Consider the following 16993-nt stretch of genomic DNA (forward strand, 5'->3'; position numbering starts at 1 on the left):
AAAAATAAGATCATGCTACTTATTCTGTTTTTCAATCTCCTTGTTCCACGTACTCCATCTTTTTGAGGGCTATGTAATACTCCAGCACATACATTTATCGCTTTGCAATTCTGTATTGTTGAGTATGTTTCCACTCATTGCATATAATAAAGAATAATATGAAAAACATCTTTGTAGCTAAAATTTTGTACACATTCATAACTTTTTTTTTGGTATAAATTCTTAAAAACAGAGTTTCCAGACCAAAGAGTATACTTAATTTTCAGGGTTTTAATATGTATGCTATATAACTGCTCTTAGTCAAGTTGTGACAATTTAAATGCCAGACATAAATCTTAAGAACAAAAGTTAATATTATTATTAATATTTAAAGAATTCATGAGAATTTGTAAGAAAAATCAGCATGCATATACAAAAAAGCATGACTAGAAAGTTCACATAATAAAAAATAACTGAAATGTAAAAAATGTTTAACAATGAAAAAATCAAGGAAATATAAAGTCAAACAGTAAAAACTCTACCAAGCAAATTGGCAAAAGCTTTTTTTTTTTTTTCAATGATTGATTTCCCAACCTGGAAAAGTATTAAAAAGTGTGCTTCATACACCGCTAGCTGTAAATGTAGAATTCATTCATCTTTCTGGAAGGGCAATTTTACCACAGGTATGAAGACAGGTTAAAATACAAACTTTAAAAAAAGTTTAAAACTTTTTGATCTCCTGATTCCATTTCTCTTTCTGGCTCTGGCTTTATTCTTGTAAAGATCTGATGTGTCTCCAGTAGTAAAATGAAAAGAACACAAGAAACAGGAAAAACAAGGGCAGGGAGAGAGAGTGAGCCCGGAACACATCCACATCGCTCTATCATTAACATCCTCCAATCCTGCCCGCAGTGGGACAACGCAGAAGATAAACAACTTGTCCAAGCCACAATTCTCAATGTCCTGAAGATAAAAATAAGCTGCTCACAATCGTGTTTCTAGAAATTTACCCTAAGGAAAACAATGCAAGAGGGTCACAGAGATTTGAGTGCACACAAAGATATGTTATTGTATCATGTCTATCATATAACATGTATCATATGTTATTGTATCATGTCTATGTATGATTGTCTATCATGGCAAATAACTGAAAACAACCTACGTGTCCAACGATGGGAGCAGCTAAATGCCAAGTATGACTCAAAATCACAAACATTCATAATATGTTAACATGAAGAACCGTCTACATACAATGAATTCCAAGAGGACACATACATACATGAATACGTTTGTGTGTATATATATGTAGTTAAAAGGTGGGGAAGCACAAACTTTTCCTGTTCTATCCCTGCATGCTGGAGCTATAGCACTGAAAAATTAACCAAACAGATGTATCACTGGGACCTGTGACTTCAGGCTTGAGGAGACAGGGATGAGGAAGACAACTGCCTGAGCACACGAACAGCTCATGGGGTACAAGAAGGCAAAGTGCCAGGTGTGAGTACACATACAGAAGTATGTACAAAGGGAGTGTTCCCACAACTTGATATTCACATTGTATTTAATTTTAAAAAATCTATCCCTCACCCCAACAAAGACTGATAATCCTTACCAATTCCCTCATTGCCGCTGGAAACCACCGCACCTTTGGAGAATATGCGCTCACCGATTCTTGTTTCCTGGGCCATAAGTGATGGCACAAGGTACTCTGGACACTAGCAAACCCAGGGCAATACCTACTACTAGGCTGTCCATCCGAAGGTGCAACTTATCATATGTTTTCTCTCATAGAAGAGAAACAAAGAGAAAAAGGGATTGTGTGCCATCTCCAGGGGCCACTTCCCTGCATGCCAGCGTCCTGCTTTGCCATCTCCCTCTCCTAAAACTGCTTCCAGGTCTGCTTACTGCAAACATTTTGCTATGGCTTTGGAATGTGTTAACTCCTCTCCTTAAGGATAAAGGGCAGCCCCTGCCTGGAGCAGGTTGGGGTGGGTTGAGGTTCTGGGTAAGACCAAGGTGAATGCTTCTGTGTTACCTGGAGAAAGTTCTGGCTGGAGATGATGAGAGCCAGCTGGGCACTGAGGTCTTCTGCTTGGGCTTGGCTCCCCCTGACTCCCTGGACCAGCTGAGGAATGTGATCAGCCACTGCCTACAGAAAGCAAGGAAAATGAGAACTGAGCACAACATGGATGGTGAATTACCAAACCTGGGGAGGGGCGGGGAGCGGGGAATGCCCAGGTGCTAATGTTCTGTGGATGTGCCGTCGCTCAGACCTTGGATTCACGCAGCAGCCTCAGCCAGCGGGGTCCTGGCCAACACTGAGTTCCAACACAGCATCTCTGAGCAGGCTCCTCCCACACACACCCTGCCCTTTGGTCCCAAAGGGGACCTGCAAAGCAGGAAATCACCCATTCGATGAGTCAACACTGAATGCAAAGGCCACCACTCAAGGGGAGGGAGGCACTCTGGAAATTCAATACTTCATTCCTATTTCAGAGCCTGAAAATGGCTTTATCATTGATCCTCCTTGATTCGGGCTCTCAAACAGAAAGGAAAGAATCTAGACAAAGCAAAGACAATGCTGGGAAAAACATCATGCTCTTTCCAAACACAAGCCATCCATTTAACAGACAAAAACCAGATGTGTGTGTACACCTGGAACACAGGAGCCGGAACAAACTGGATTAGGGGCCTGGCTGATCGGTCTTAATCGAATTACAGGGGCGCTGGGAGCTCTAATGCTATCAGGGTCTTTGAGAGCAAACCTGGCCTTCTGGCAGCCGGAACCTCACCTTGCAGCTCTGGACCAGCTGCTGCTGGGCCGCGGGGTTCTTGTTGGACACAGCCGCGTTCTGAGAGGCGGCGATGGTCTGCGTGGCTGCAGCTGCGGCCTGCTTGGCTGCAACCTGGGGAGGACAGTGAGAGGAGGTGAGCCAGGGTTCACGTGTGCAAACACACACACGTGCATGTTGACCTATGTCCCTTCCACTAAAGGGGGGCGCTGGCTAGCTGCAAGAAAGGGGAGTCCCCAGCACAGACTCGCCCTTTAAGTACCACTGACACCCTAGCCTAGCAACGCCCCGTTGTCTCCTCCGGGACGAGTGATAAAGACAGGCAGGCTTGAACGCTCAAGTTCCGATGTTCACTTGTCTTTCTCAAAAAGACATGGGACAAGTCCCAAAACCATGATGGCACTGATAAGCAGCACCAAGTCTAAACGTTTCAGGAAAAAAAATTGCTCTCACAAGCACGGGCTGCTCTCTGAGCTAAACACCAGGCACAAATGCTGGTGCTCAGGCCTTTCCTCCCACCAAACACATAGGAAGCCTTGTACAGGCATCGCCTTATTACTTCGATTATTCTTTCAGTGGACTCTCTGTGATCTAAAACCCACAAAACCAGCCTCTTTATTGACCTCCAGTCGATTGACGATTTTTTTCTTAATAGCATTCTGGGCTGCAGCGTTGGTGGCCACCCGGAGACCTTCTGCAGCCTCCCTCAGTCTTTGCTGCTGGTCCTCGTTCTCAGGGTTGGCTGCAGCCCCCTGCGAAGGTGAAAAGAAAAATTAAGAGGTCCAAGGGGCAGCATGCCACAGACACTGAATTTATACCTTCAATTTTACATTTTCCTAGGAATATCAAGTCTCTGGAAGAGAGAGCCAAACGCTCCAAGCAGTATCTTTATGATAAAGATGTTTCCTCTCACAACAAACCAAGATCTACCAGGGGATGTTTCAAAAGTGCACAGCTAAACAGGGGAAATGTAACAGTAATAATTAAACACTTGAGATCACAGCCTTCATCGTGCATATAAATTAACTTGTGGTCAGAAAGCCATGGTTTAAAAGATGTTAAGCTAACTCTCCCTCCTGCCCACATCTCAGGTGGAATTTTATTTTAATTGGAGTACACGTGTTGCTGCTGAAAGACTCTTGTGTCCTGCAGCACTGGTGAATGAGAATGGACCAAGATTACAGCTTCACACAGGGGCCGGGGTGGAGGGAGAAGCGGGGATGGGAATGCCACCCAAATTTCTATAAGGCAATGTTGTTCAAGAAAGACCATGTCTAGAAACTGCATTCCTAAGGAGCCTGAATTGGCAAGTATAGCCAAGTACCCAACTGTACGGAATAAATGACAGAAATCGATGCCCCTGTCCTGGCAGGGAGAGAGGAGGCTGTTGTGCACAGCCGATGGCCACGCTTCCCTTGTATAACTCCACAGCCCTTTTATTGTGTTGTTGTAGATTAAACCGTGTTAGGAATCCAAGTGGATTTTACTCAGATGAGTGGCATTTTGAAGATGGGAAGGGCTAAAGGTTAAATAGGGACAGGATATTATTTTGCTGCACAATAACTCAACAAAACCTAAAGCACATCCAGCCATCCACCCCCATCTGCAATAAAAGCAACAATGAAGGTTCTTCTCACAAGACCTGGATGCTTTGTGACCAGCACTTGATGTAGGTTGATGAACAAAATTCTTTCCATGAATGCTTTCGGGCAATAACATTTGCTTGCAAGGCAGAACGAAATGCCAATTATCGAAAATCAATTTTCTGAACATCTCCATTATCCATATGGCCACCCTGCCAAATTAACCAATTTGCAAAAAAAAAACCTATCTCTTTCAACCACGGTATTTATAAATGTCACAGGAATTCACACTGAATAACAGCTTTAACATCTGTGACAGAATTGTCTTGGCAATCAATCCTCTTGGATGGAATCTTCTCTTCTTTCAAACTGAAACCACTTTTAGTAGTCCCGATTTTGTGTTTCTAAGCAACTAAGAAACGATATTTTTGCATTTCATGTGTGGAAGGATCGTTTGGGCTCCTTTTGTGTTCTTCTGCAGGTTTATGAATGTCATTTTATTTTTTCTGGTTATCAGGGATTTTAAAAAGCTAGTCCTTTATTAATTCCTCAAGAGGCACAACAGCCCTAGTTGTGTGTTTCGAGCAGCAGGGAACCACCATGTCCCCACGTTACACTGATGTGGGCGTCTGGATCCTTCCTCAGCAATGTCTTTTTCATAATGAATGGGTATTACATATGGGGTGCTTATTTTGGCATGGAACCTTAGTTACTGATAATGAAATATCTTTTTTCTTCACACTAAATACATTTTTGGAAGTCTAACCATCATGCATTCTTTATCTTTCAACAGAATTCAGCAAACTAAAATACTACCATGAAGACAAAGTGACAGCTTTTAACGAAAAAGTTAGAAGAATTTACAGAAACACCCAATGCTGTCCCTTCTAATACAAACAATCAAAAATAACAAATACTTAAAAGTTCTTGGTAACTTGGTACATGCAGTGAATTGCTCTGGGGAGCACCACATATCTGGACAGAAATGTGCACACTGGTCCTGGCTCGTCCTGGTTATGGGATGGTAGGCTTCATCCTTCAGAGTTTTAATTTTCTCATTTGTTAAAAAAAAAGAGACAGACTGCATTTTTCAGTAAGGTTCTTTCCAGCCTAGCAAGTAGTTTTTGTGACTATAAGGGTTTGTTTGAAATGGTTTTGTTTAGACTTTGAAGGAGGGGAAAAAAAACAAAACTAGTAAAGACCTTTAAAAAAAATTAACTGTAAATCAAAACCTTAATGTGTATTTTTGCTAAAAGGGATAGTTAGGAGCAGAGCTTCTTAGCTGAAATGGGGATCTAGGACAGAAGAAGGAAGTTCAGAGCCTGCCCCTCCTTGGGTATGTCTTCAGCCCCAGCTGTGACGTTTCTCTAAGAGCCCTCAGACCCTCAGGTAACACAATGATGTGTCAGATGAGGAGGAAGGTTTACATGGCTCACTGCAGGTCACCACTGTAAGTGAAGCCATTCATACACTTGGTTGAGATATATCACTGTTCTGTTGGAGGCCATGGAGAAAGGATAAGATGTGGGGAAGTTTAACGAACTTGAAATGCACGGAAATACATTGATCATGTTATCTTGCGCATATGAAGTTGAAAGTGATTTTTACCTTCGTTGTTACACTTACCTGCATTTTCTACTCATTTCACAAGTAACATGTGCTAACTGTATAATAAAAACAACACTAAAAAATACAGCCTTATCCATTTAAACAGTTCTCACCCAGAGGTAGGCATCAGAATCTTCTGTGAAACACACACACACACACACACACATAGAGACCCACCAGCAACCTGGTAAGTCAGGACGTTTGGAGGTAGAATTAAGGCATGTGTACATCAGTAAGGTTCATAGGGCACTCGGAAACAGCCCTGGGTTAAGAATCACTGGGGTTTAGACATATTATGACACAGCATAGCTGTCAAAAAGCACAAAGCTGACTGTTAACTCTATTCAAACTCTTCTATAATATTTAAAATTGCTACTGGGGTTTGGGTAACAGTGAAGCAGGAAACACCCTACTACGCAACATCTTAAGAAGTCAAGTGGAGGGCAAAGTCATATCAAGGCTGCAGGAAGAAAACAGGTCTAACTGAATTTACTCCTGAAAAAGCTCAAGCTTAAATTAATCATCATTTTCAATAAAGCCAATGGCGATGACTCAATGGAAAGAGTGCTCGCCAAGCAGGGACTGCTGTCTATGCCTGAGTCAGCACCACTCCCCTAAGGAGCTTCATTTACACGTTCCAGGACCTTCCTCTTTTCCACTTGAAGAAGGTTAAACATTACAAAGTCATATAGAGTTTAAACAAAAACGCACACTTGGCTGACCATCCTCTATCTTGAAGGTACCTTCCAAATCCTCACTTTCAAAAATGTTCACTTTTTAATCAAATACATCCAATGCATTACCTTTGCAGCCTCCACCATGCGAGCAGTGGAGTCAGCCAAGAGTTTTGCTGCTGCCAGAAGCTTCTTTGAGTTCTCCATGTCGATTTCTGCTTCCGCATCTGACCTCATGGCGTTGACAAGGTCCGAGGTGGCCTGAGCCAGGACCCGGGCCTGGCGCACCATCTCACCTAGAGGGTGGGACAGAGGATGCAGTCTGTCTGTCTGCTTTCCTAAAGCGCGGGTGAAATGGCAGCAGCCAGCACGGTCTTGTCTATATTCCTCTGGCAAAAGGGACGAAGAGAAATGAGCCTCCCTGCTCCATTCCTAAGCCATGCAGCCAAATCAGACCGAGAACCAAGAATATTCCCTGTGGCTGCCAGGACCGTCCACCCCGCACACATCCAAGTTCAGTCTTGAACTGTGTGGGATGAAAATGACAAAAGTAACCCAAGAGGAACCTTTTATAAAGAGAAGGCAGGGAACAAGATTATGCGGATTTATTATGTGTATTTTACGTGTAGTAAATACTATATAGAAAATATTATTTACCTCACGTCAAGAACGGCTTACACAAAAGCCCCTATAATAAGCCCTGTGAGTAACGTGCACAGAAAAACTGTTCTCGTTTTGAGTCAGTCTGCATACGGCCTAACACCCGAGTGGAATCACAGACCCACTCTGCTTGCTCATTTGGCTCTGGCTCCCAGGAAGCACAGACCCCAGTTTCACACTCAAACGCTGAGACTGGCCTGGGCCCAGCTTCCCTATCAATCTTCTCTTTGCTCACCCTTTTCTTCCCAGCACTGGGTTTGATCTTGTTTTAGTAACTGCTACTAGTAACCATGATTTTTATTGAAATCGATTTCAGTTTCCTTTTGTAAGTGGGAGGGGTACCATAATCAACAGTAAAAATAAAACTATTCAAATACAAGGAACTTCCTCTCCCAAACGTCTTTTGCGAAGAATGCCAAAGCACTGTTAACATGAACGGAGGAAAGAACTTTCATAAAAATCCAAATGTGCTCAATTCAAGGCACCCTGGATTGGATCTTGGGACAGTGAAAGGGCATCAATGAAACACTGGTGACATCCGAGTAACGTCTGTGGCTTGGTGACCAGTAAGGTAACTGATGTTCATCTCCCAGTTCTGGCCAACGTGCTGCAGGGCCAGGTGAGACGTTAACAGTGGGGCAAACTGGGAATGGTACAGGAGATCTCTATTTCCCCAGCAACTTTTCTGTAAATTTAAAAACATTCCATGACAAAAAGTTTATGAAAGAAACCAAAAACAAAAGAACACAAAAAAATCCAAATGGGTGGAGTCCTGCCATCTTCTTAAAGCATTTAAGGATAGAGAAAAACACAGGTAATTTTCTTTAAAAAAAAAATACTAGTTATACCTTTAATGAAAAAGAATATGAAGACGAATATATGTATGTATATGCATGACTGGGACATGGTGCTGTACACCAGAAACTGACACATTATAACTGATGGTACTTCAATAAAAAAAAAATGCTGGTTATAAAGTACTGCTCTGTGCCGATAAGGAAGCAGAAAAGCAGACCTCTTACAAATGACTGGTAGGTTGCCAACTGCAGAACCTTTCTGGAGAAAAATTTCAGACATGTTTAAAAGAAAAAAATGTACATAGTTACTGGCCCACAAATCAACTGATGGGAATTTATCCCACACATACGCCCCAAAGTAAATCAAGACACTTTTACAAGAATGGTTACTGTAACAATATTTTTGAAAAACAAATACTTGGAAACCACCTAAATGTCCATTAAAAGACAACTGACTTTGTAGACTATGATGTGTCCTGTGACTAGAATACTATGCTGCCAAGAAAAAGATTAGTGCATAAGTCAACAGAAAAAACTTTCTAATGTATTCAGTGAAAAAGGTTGCAAAAGAGTATGTGGAACAAAATTCCACTTATATGAAATGAAAGAAGGTGTTGTACACACATATTATCAGTAGGAAGATTAAACATTTCTGGACACATGAAGCAGAAATTGGCAAGCGGTCAATTCTAGAGATTAAGATGGGATAGTGATATACTGGGTCTGGAGAGACTTAATTTTTAACTAATAGAAAAGGTGCATTATATATATTATATTATATACATAATAACTATATATAATAGCTATGTATTTATTATGTACTATTAATTATATACTATGTTATATGTATTATATGTATATTATTATATATTTTATCTCTCTCTCTCTCTCTCTCTCTGTCTCTCTCTCTCTCTGTGAGTATAATAAATTTCCTTTCAAGCCTCATTCTTTCCTCCTCCCGTGGCTGCACCAACTTTACACCATATCCAACAAGGACATTCTTGGAACAAAAGGAATTTTCGGTGCACTCAAGTTATTGAAAGAAAAAGCCCTTGTTAACATTAAGTCTTCCAGCGTTGCTGGGATGGGCACATGAGGACACTTGCATCTTTTTCCCAGCCTCAGGGAGGAGGTCTCTGACCTTTACTCACTCACAGTCCCACCATTGGGAAACCCCAAACCCACCGGCCCACCCACAGCCCAGCCCCTCACCAGCATCGCCCATGGAGCTGAAGATGCTCTCGGTGACACACATGATGGTGTCAGTGGCCTGGTCGTAGCGGCCGATGGGCTCGCCTCGGCTGGCGAACTGCCGCACGTGTTGCAGGAGGTCGTGCAGGGCCTGGCTGACCACGCTGGCTGCCGCGCTGACCTGCTTCAGCAGCTCGCTGTCGTCCGTGGCCGCCTGGCAGGCGCGGACACAGTTCTCCACTGAGCGGTCCACGAGCTTCCCTGCTTCAATCAGCTGCTCCTGGCACACAGGGGAGCTGATGGTGGGGCTCACGACCTGAAGCGAGACAGGGGCAGGTCTTGGGTGCTGCGGGATGACTCTGGGCTGGCACTTCCACCACCTCCTTTCATGCTCTTACTTATAGGACCAGGAATTAAACTAAACCAGTGCGGAGGTTTCTCATACTTCACCATTTCACTGTTTTGGTGATTTTTCCACTAACTTTCATCTTCATTAGTGCTCCATGACCATCGATACTGCTGACTACTTCTACAGAGACGAACCTCTGATATTTACCATTTATACCTCCTCCTCTTAGGACACTCCGAATTGAGTCTTTGGAGCTAAGGTAAAAAGACTATGTAAAAGAATTACATATTTTTATATATCTAGGAATGTACTGTATTTCCTACAACTCTGCCCGATGGTACTTGAAAGAACAGGGCGGTGTTGTCAGCAATCTGTGCTACTTGGACAGTGAACAAGGAAAGCAGGAGGGAGACCATCAATGACCCCTTTGATTGATGTTGCAAATGCTCCCAGAGGACTGGAAATGCCAGGCTGAACCAGATCATGGATCGGTTCAATGTTACGTTATCAGGTTGAGCAAGAGTTGCCTCCATCCCGCAATGCATCATCTCAACACAGACACATGTGGTGGAGAGGAAAGGGCATCTCGAGTCAGAGTGGCCTGAGTTGCAACCGCACTTCTGCTGCTTAGGATCTGGTGGCTGCAATCTACTCACTAACATCTAAGGGCCTCAGTTTCCTCTTCAGGAAAACGGGGATGGCAGTGCTGAACGAGGTGACGTACTATGCGGAGTGTGCACATCCTAACGGGCAACCATGAACTTCCTCCTCGTTATCCTCATTCTGATACTGTGCAGTGTAGAAAGGGCTCCTGTGATCTCTGCAGGTTGTTATGACCCCATTTGCAATGCTGTACTGCACAGTCCAAGGGCTCTTTGTGCACAGGTGTGAAAAAGACACAGTGAGAAGCCCAAAGGGGAGGCACGGCGATTTGCACATAGAAATGGCAATGAGATGTAGGAATGTACCACTGCCTGAGGACTTGAGCAAAGAACAAAGGATGAAAGCAGAACTGGACAGCTTGTGCTAAAATCCTATCATGTCACCTAAAGATATCGAAGCAAACAAGCTCTAAGTCTTAGGCAATTTTTAACACGTTCTCCCCTGGGTTCCTCCCAATGACTGGAGGCAGATAAGAGCATGTGACACCTTGTGAAAGGGCAGGGGTGCCAGCTGGCTTACCTTGGCACAGGCCACAAGCTGGGAGGTGGAGAGGGCGCACTGAGTGGCAGCGGCAATCACCCTGTTCTGCAGGACCGTGTCTTCAGCCACTTGGGCAACATTCTTTGCCTTTAGTACCAACATGGCGGCTGCATTGGCAACGGCTTTGGCCAAACTCATTAAAACATCCTAAGAAAAAGGAAACAAAAAATAGTCATTTTTATTTTCCTAATCACCCTTCACAGCCTGAAAATAAAGCGTGGTGTCCACTGAAACATTTTATTAAAGTTTCATTTGAACTTTTTTCTTCAGTACTTAATTTTTTCCACTTATTTTTCTGAAATGCCAGGTTATCCTGAGAGCTCATTAAGGAAGGAGATTCACATCCTAACAACACAACCTTCTATACATTTAGTAGCACAGGCTTCATCTACAATGTGAGGGGAGCTCAGGGGTACAGTGTGTGCTTAGCATGTACGAGGTCTTGAGTTCAATCCCCAGTACCTCCATTAAAATAAACAAACAAATAAAACCCAATTACCTTCCCCTCCAATTTTTTTAAAAAGTAAAAACTTTAAAAAATATATGTTAACTTGAGGGAAGGGCTTTTACTTTAACCACTGATTCATATTTGTGCACTTATCCAACACTGAGGGTCTTGACCACATCTCCTGAATAAGTGGTGGGTCAGCAGAAGCTGAAAATACACATCCTGAGCTGTAGGAAGGATATCATTCATGGCCTGCATGTTGTCATGCCCCTACTTTAACTTAGAAATCTGACTTTCGAGTTTCTCCTTTGCACAGGGATCCAAGTTGTCATCAGAAACTCAGCCACATCTCGGCCTCCAGAGGGCAACGTTGAACATGCACAGACAACACCTCCCGCTCAAGAGTCCAGGAATGCTCTGAACATAAGTCATTCTCAGTGCTTTGCAGCCTTCTGGTTGGAGATTCATTATTATGAAAATGGGAAAGGGAGCCTACATAAATAAACCAGCTACAAGAAGACCTCACTGAAGATGCGAGGAGCTCCGAGCCTTTAAAGATCAGTTTATGCTTCAACTCAACAAAAAAGGCTTTCCGCCTGCAGGATGGAGAATCCTATGACTTAGCTCATCTGATTGTCACCCGTCTGTGTGACCTGAAAAATCACCATTGCTACATTTAATTCAATCCTTGGCTTTTAATACTGAAGGTAATTTATTTGGTTTGGAAATGCCTTCTGAAACATATGAGCCATTTTTATTTTGAACCAGCATGTCATGGCTTTCTCCCAGAGGAAATGCGGTCAGAAGTCTTTATTAATTCATCAGATAATGAAAAGCACTTTTGATTCCGAATGCAAAGGGCACCCACAGAGTCTTTACAACATGATATTTTATGAGAAGATATACTGGAAAGATTGTACAGTTCTACACAGAGCAAAGACTATATGTTATCCAGGCAAGTGAGAAACCACGAATCTACCAAGCAAGCAGATTTTAAAACGGACAACAATGAAGCAGCCTGAAAGAACAGGTCAGTCCAGTCTTTTTCAGGTCTCTGATACTTACTGGCTGTTCAAGGAAAAAAGCACATCCTATGTACCAAGAGTGGCAGGTGCCTTTGGGATCTGCCTGGCGCTCGTCTGTCACACAACTGTTAGAAACTGTTCCCAGCATGGCCTGCAAAGTTAGTTTCTGGACACCTATCTCAGTGCTCGGTGAAAATAAAACTTGAATATCACAAATGATGAAAAAGATTTTAAAAACAAGTCTTCAAAAGTGGGTCACAGTATTCCTTCACTTGACGGGAATCATAATTTGGTCATGTGGACTCCTGACTGTTCTAAGGGGCTTTGTTAGCCTTATTTAAAGAAATCCAGCTTCTCCTATTAATTTTGTCCGAGAAGAAAAAGAAATACACTTAGAAAAAGGACGTGATGCTATGGCTATAGTGGCTGACAAGGCCCTTGTCAAACTTTTCAACAAGACCACCATTATGCAGCTCAAGTAAAATCAATCTTTGTTAACTCTGGGAACATGCAGTACATTGAGGCCTAGAGAAAAGGCTCTGAGATAGGATCTCAAACATCAGAAAAACAGAGAGTAAGAAATTCAATGTCAGTAAGTCAGGGGCTCCGCATAGTTGGAGGGGGTTGTAGGATCGCCTTACTGCACTGGTGTTTACCTACAGACCTTACGGAAAGGGGAAACACTCAGGTCAGGCCTTTCCCTGTTCCAAAAGCCGCTGTGGACCCTACCCTGAACTTGAACCTGCTTCCCTAGGCCTGAGTAGAAGCAGACAGTAGGAGGCACCGTTTGCATTTATATGCTATGAAAACAGTCTGTCAAGGAAAAAAAAAAAGGGAATTCTTTAAACACACACACACACACACACACACACACAAAGATATATGATGTCTTAAGGAAGAGCTGTGACTTCCCTTTCTTTCCAGACACTTTGGAAAATAAGTTGACTGCTTCAAGATAATTAAACCTAGTAAACCAACAGATGAACCTCATATTAACCCAATTCCTAAGTGGGTACCAAGAATTACTACAAAGAATTACCTGTTCTAATACAAAATGCAAAGGGCCACGCAAGGGGAGTCTGGGGATCCGGCTAGGGGGAAGTCAGGTTGGGGACACAACTAGCTTGAATTTAGTGGGATATATTTATGTGGTCTGCAGTTAATTCTGCTCAGAGTTAAGTTATTACTAACCATGCTGGCTTCCAGGAATGGCTTCCAGAATACTCCTACCACCCACCATGGGTCTCAGCCTCCATCATCACGCCACACTGCACTGAAGGTCTCACTGCACTGCAGGATATGAATGAGCCCTAGGGCTCTGGCACCCCAGGAATGTGGAGAGTGGAGGAGAAAGTGCACGATTCATGCATCACAACATATATCATCATGTCTTAGTGCAACTGACATGCCTGGTGGTGGGGAAGGCTGGGAGTTCTAGACAAAACAGTATGCAGAACGGCCACCCAGGAAGCAACTTGCATGTGCATGGAAAGCTGAATGACCTTTTTATTCTGAATTCCGCAGAATTTTCAGTCAGCTTGACAAAGGATTTGGGAAAAGGCCTCTGGCAGAGAACCTGGGCTCGAACTGTAACAGTTTAATTAGAATGTATTTATATATTACTGGTGAGATTAAGACTTAGGAGGAGGAGGAAGAGGAGTGAAAGGCATCTGCCCGCAAGAACGTGAGAAGGGGAGCTCCCCTCAGCCTGAAGGTCCCCGACAGGAGGCCTCTGCCCCCATCTGCGGGGCCTGGGAATGGAGGTAGGAAGTTGAGATCTTGTCTGAGCCAGAAATGCATCAACCCAGGCTGCAAACAGTGGCTACAGCTGTTCTCCAGAGGACATGTCCTTGGTATTGAAAAAGAAGGGAGACAGAAAAGACTTCTCCACCACACTTGTGGTTTCGGATATGACACAGACAAGAGGCCCAGCTCCAAACACAAAGGAAAGCTGACACCATATGTGAGCAGAGTGTATAGGAGTGCACGTGTTTTCACTCTTCTATGGGGACTCAGGAAAGGGGGAGAGTATATAGCTCAGTGGTAGAGTGTGTGCTTAGCATGCATGAGGTCCTAGGTTCAATCCCCAGTACCTCCATTAAAATCAACAAACCTAATTACACCCACCCAACAAAAGTAAACAAACAAATAAAATATTTTTTAAAAAAAGAATGATGCAGTTAAAAACTGCTCCAAATAAATAAAACAAGACTGGCTACAAGTTGCTAACTGTAGAGGTTGGGTGGTTGATATAAAGATGGTCATTATTCCATCGTGTTTGTGTTTGAAGAAAGTGCAGCACACTGACCACTATTAACAGCTAAGTGCTTTTCGTTGGAGACACATGAAGGAAGTGAAATGAGGTTTTCAATTCAGTTTTTTTCTTTAACACATAAAGACCACACTCTAAGATAATCCACCTCAACCTTTTTCAAGGAAAAAAAAGGAAGACTCAAGGAAGACTCGGGTTTTCATTAGATTCTCCCAGCTCAGGTCTAAGACCACCACTTAGACTCCAAGGCTGTGGACTGCAAGGGTCTTACTTGGAAGCGCTCATCCGTCTCATTCTCTCCGATCTGCCGCAGAAGGTCCCCACTGGCTTGTCCGATGCTCCCGGCAGCGGTCAGCACGGTCTGTCGAGGCTACGAACACAGAGCACACCTTAGTGGGAAAGAGGATGCGTTTCCTCCAGACGCGGCAATGCGGGAAGAGGAGCCCTGCGGGACAGCCCCCTCCTGCACCTCAGTGAGACTCTCCAAGTATCCGTAGACAAGAGACACACCTGTTCCAGGGGAGTGTGTGCAAGGGAATGCCCAATGGCTCACACACCAGCCATGGCTGGATGATGTGAAATGTTCAATGAATGAGCTCATTCAGCTGGTAGGAAGGTGATACGTGCTTTGTGGAAATTAGGGGACAGACTTGTATCCCCTCGAAGTGTGTTTCTGTCATGTGTTAGTTTCTGAGGTTACATTTAATCAACTACCCTCAGTGGGGGAAGGGAGCCTTCCTACTAAGAGCTCAACTGGTCTCAAAGGTTGAACCATCGCTCCTGCACCCGGTTCGCCAACTCCAAACCCCACAGCGTGGCAGCACGCCCCATCAGGATGGAAGGGACAGCTCAGGAAGCAGCGCCCCATGGGACTCAAAGGCTGCATGGTCTCATCAGAGCCCGAGTGACTGCTCGCCCGCAAGCTCACCTCTCCGGAAGTAGGCTGCACAGCTTTCAGCAAGTCCGACACTGCCCCGGCCAGGGTCCTCGCAGCCCTGAGCAAGTCCTCCCCACTGCCCACCTCGTCGTCCATGAGGGCCGCCAACAGCTTCACGCCCTTGGACATCTCCGTCAGGTTGGAAGAGATGGTGGTGATGGCACAGCCCACAGCTGTGTAGTCGGTGTCCGCAGGGTCACCTGGGACAGAGAAGGACCGTCACCATCAAAGGAGGGCGGTCAAGGCTGGGGAGCGCCCAGGTGGTGACATGGGCAGCAGACTCCCCACCATCCTGCAGGAGGCAGACGTCTCCCCGTCTCCAAGGTGCTGCTCCTCATGGGGCCCTTTCACCCCGAGGCCTCATATACAGAGGTGCTGAGCACGAGCACCTTTAAAAGTCCCAAGGAAATCTCAGCATTTCAGGGCAGTTTTTCAGAAGACCTCTCCAAGGTCAGCAGCTGAGAGAGGTCAGCTCCGCTCCTGAAACCCCCAACACTGCTCAGTGAGGCCAAGACCTTTCTTGGCTCTCAATCGACAGTGCGAGGCCTGGAGTCGTGCTTTGCAGAGGAGACCAGTGCCAGACAAGATAGAAGAAGGCACCTGAGAGCAAGCCATTTTCCGATTATAAGCTCTTAGAGGGGAGAAACTGGCCTCAATATACCTTGAAGTATGTCCAGCAGCTTGATGAACAAGGAGAAGAGCTAAGTGAGTGCTTTTTACTGATGATACATGATATGGATAAAAAGGAATGAGATGTTCCCCCATTTCTCCTGGGTCAGGGGGAGAAAATGCTGAAGCATTCCGAGTGCCTAAAAATAGACTCTCCTCTCAGAATAGGAAAATCTGTTGTTTCAATCAAAGAATAAGAACTGTGTGTTTTTTTAAAAAAAAAAAAAAAAAAAAAAAAAAAAAAAAACCACAATACACCACAAATCCCTCAGGGACTTACCGGCTGTGAGGTTAACAACTGAAGCTGTTCCAGCTGTGATGGCATCGACTTGAGAGTGGATTTCATGTTTGGATTCGTCGACTTTATTCTGAACCCATACCCTAGACGCCTGCAAAACCAGACAACTGCATGACAGGATTACCCAGGAAACCAGAGAAGTCGTGCGGTAAAATGAGGCCAGCGTTCTGGCTCCCCTCTTCTTACTGGGCGGGCCCAACAAGGCCCTTAAGTCATCTTGACCCATGTCCCTCACAGGCCTCCTGCTCAGTCATTCAGGCTGCATGGCGTGTGAATTCTCAGTGCTTCTTACACTGGTTATGTTTTAGTTAATTTTTAAGATCTTGGAGAGAAAAATTCTCTGTGGCTTTCTTTAGGTAAGTTCAATTTAAATAAATGAGAATAATTAGTATCTCCAACAACTGTTGCTAATTTCCACCTTGTTTTTTAAGAGAATGGGGTTAGAGTTAGGGTGTTTCAGCTCATGAGGGTTCTCTGTCAGTGGAGGAACCGTCTTTGTTTACAGTAT

General features: G+C 44.1%; 1 protein-coding gene across 6 annotated transcripts in view; it reads right to left on the reverse strand.

The window, feature by feature from the left end:
- TLN2 (talin 2) overlaps positions 1-16993 on the reverse strand; it is a 396032-nt gene that overhangs the window by 108571 nt on the left and 270468 nt on the right. For all 6 annotated transcript variants that reach the window (XM_032481038.1, XM_032481036.1, XM_032481034.1 and 3 more), the window contains 9 exons: positions 16468-16576; positions 15510-15718; positions 14853-14951; positions 10816-10983; positions 9306-9600; positions 6766-6932; positions 3395-3523; positions 2772-2885; positions 2015-2128 (listed from right to left, as the gene is read on the reverse strand). In XM_032481038.1, the coding sequence (XP_032336929.1) occupies positions 2015-2128; positions 2772-2885; positions 3395-3523; positions 6766-6932; positions 9306-9600; positions 10816-10983; positions 14853-14951; positions 15510-15718; positions 16468-16576 (1404 nt within the window). The remainder of the gene's footprint in view (positions 1-2014; positions 2129-2771; positions 2886-3394; positions 3524-6765; positions 6933-9305; positions 9601-10815; positions 10984-14852; positions 14952-15509; positions 15719-16467; positions 16577-16993) is intronic.

This window comes from Camelus ferus, chromosome 6 (genome assembly GCF_009834535.1).
Source record: "Camelus ferus isolate YT-003-E chromosome 6, BCGSAC_Cfer_1.0, whole genome shotgun sequence".
In the NCBI taxonomy this organism is placed as follows: Eukaryota; Metazoa; Chordata; class Mammalia; order Artiodactyla; family Camelidae; genus Camelus; species Camelus ferus.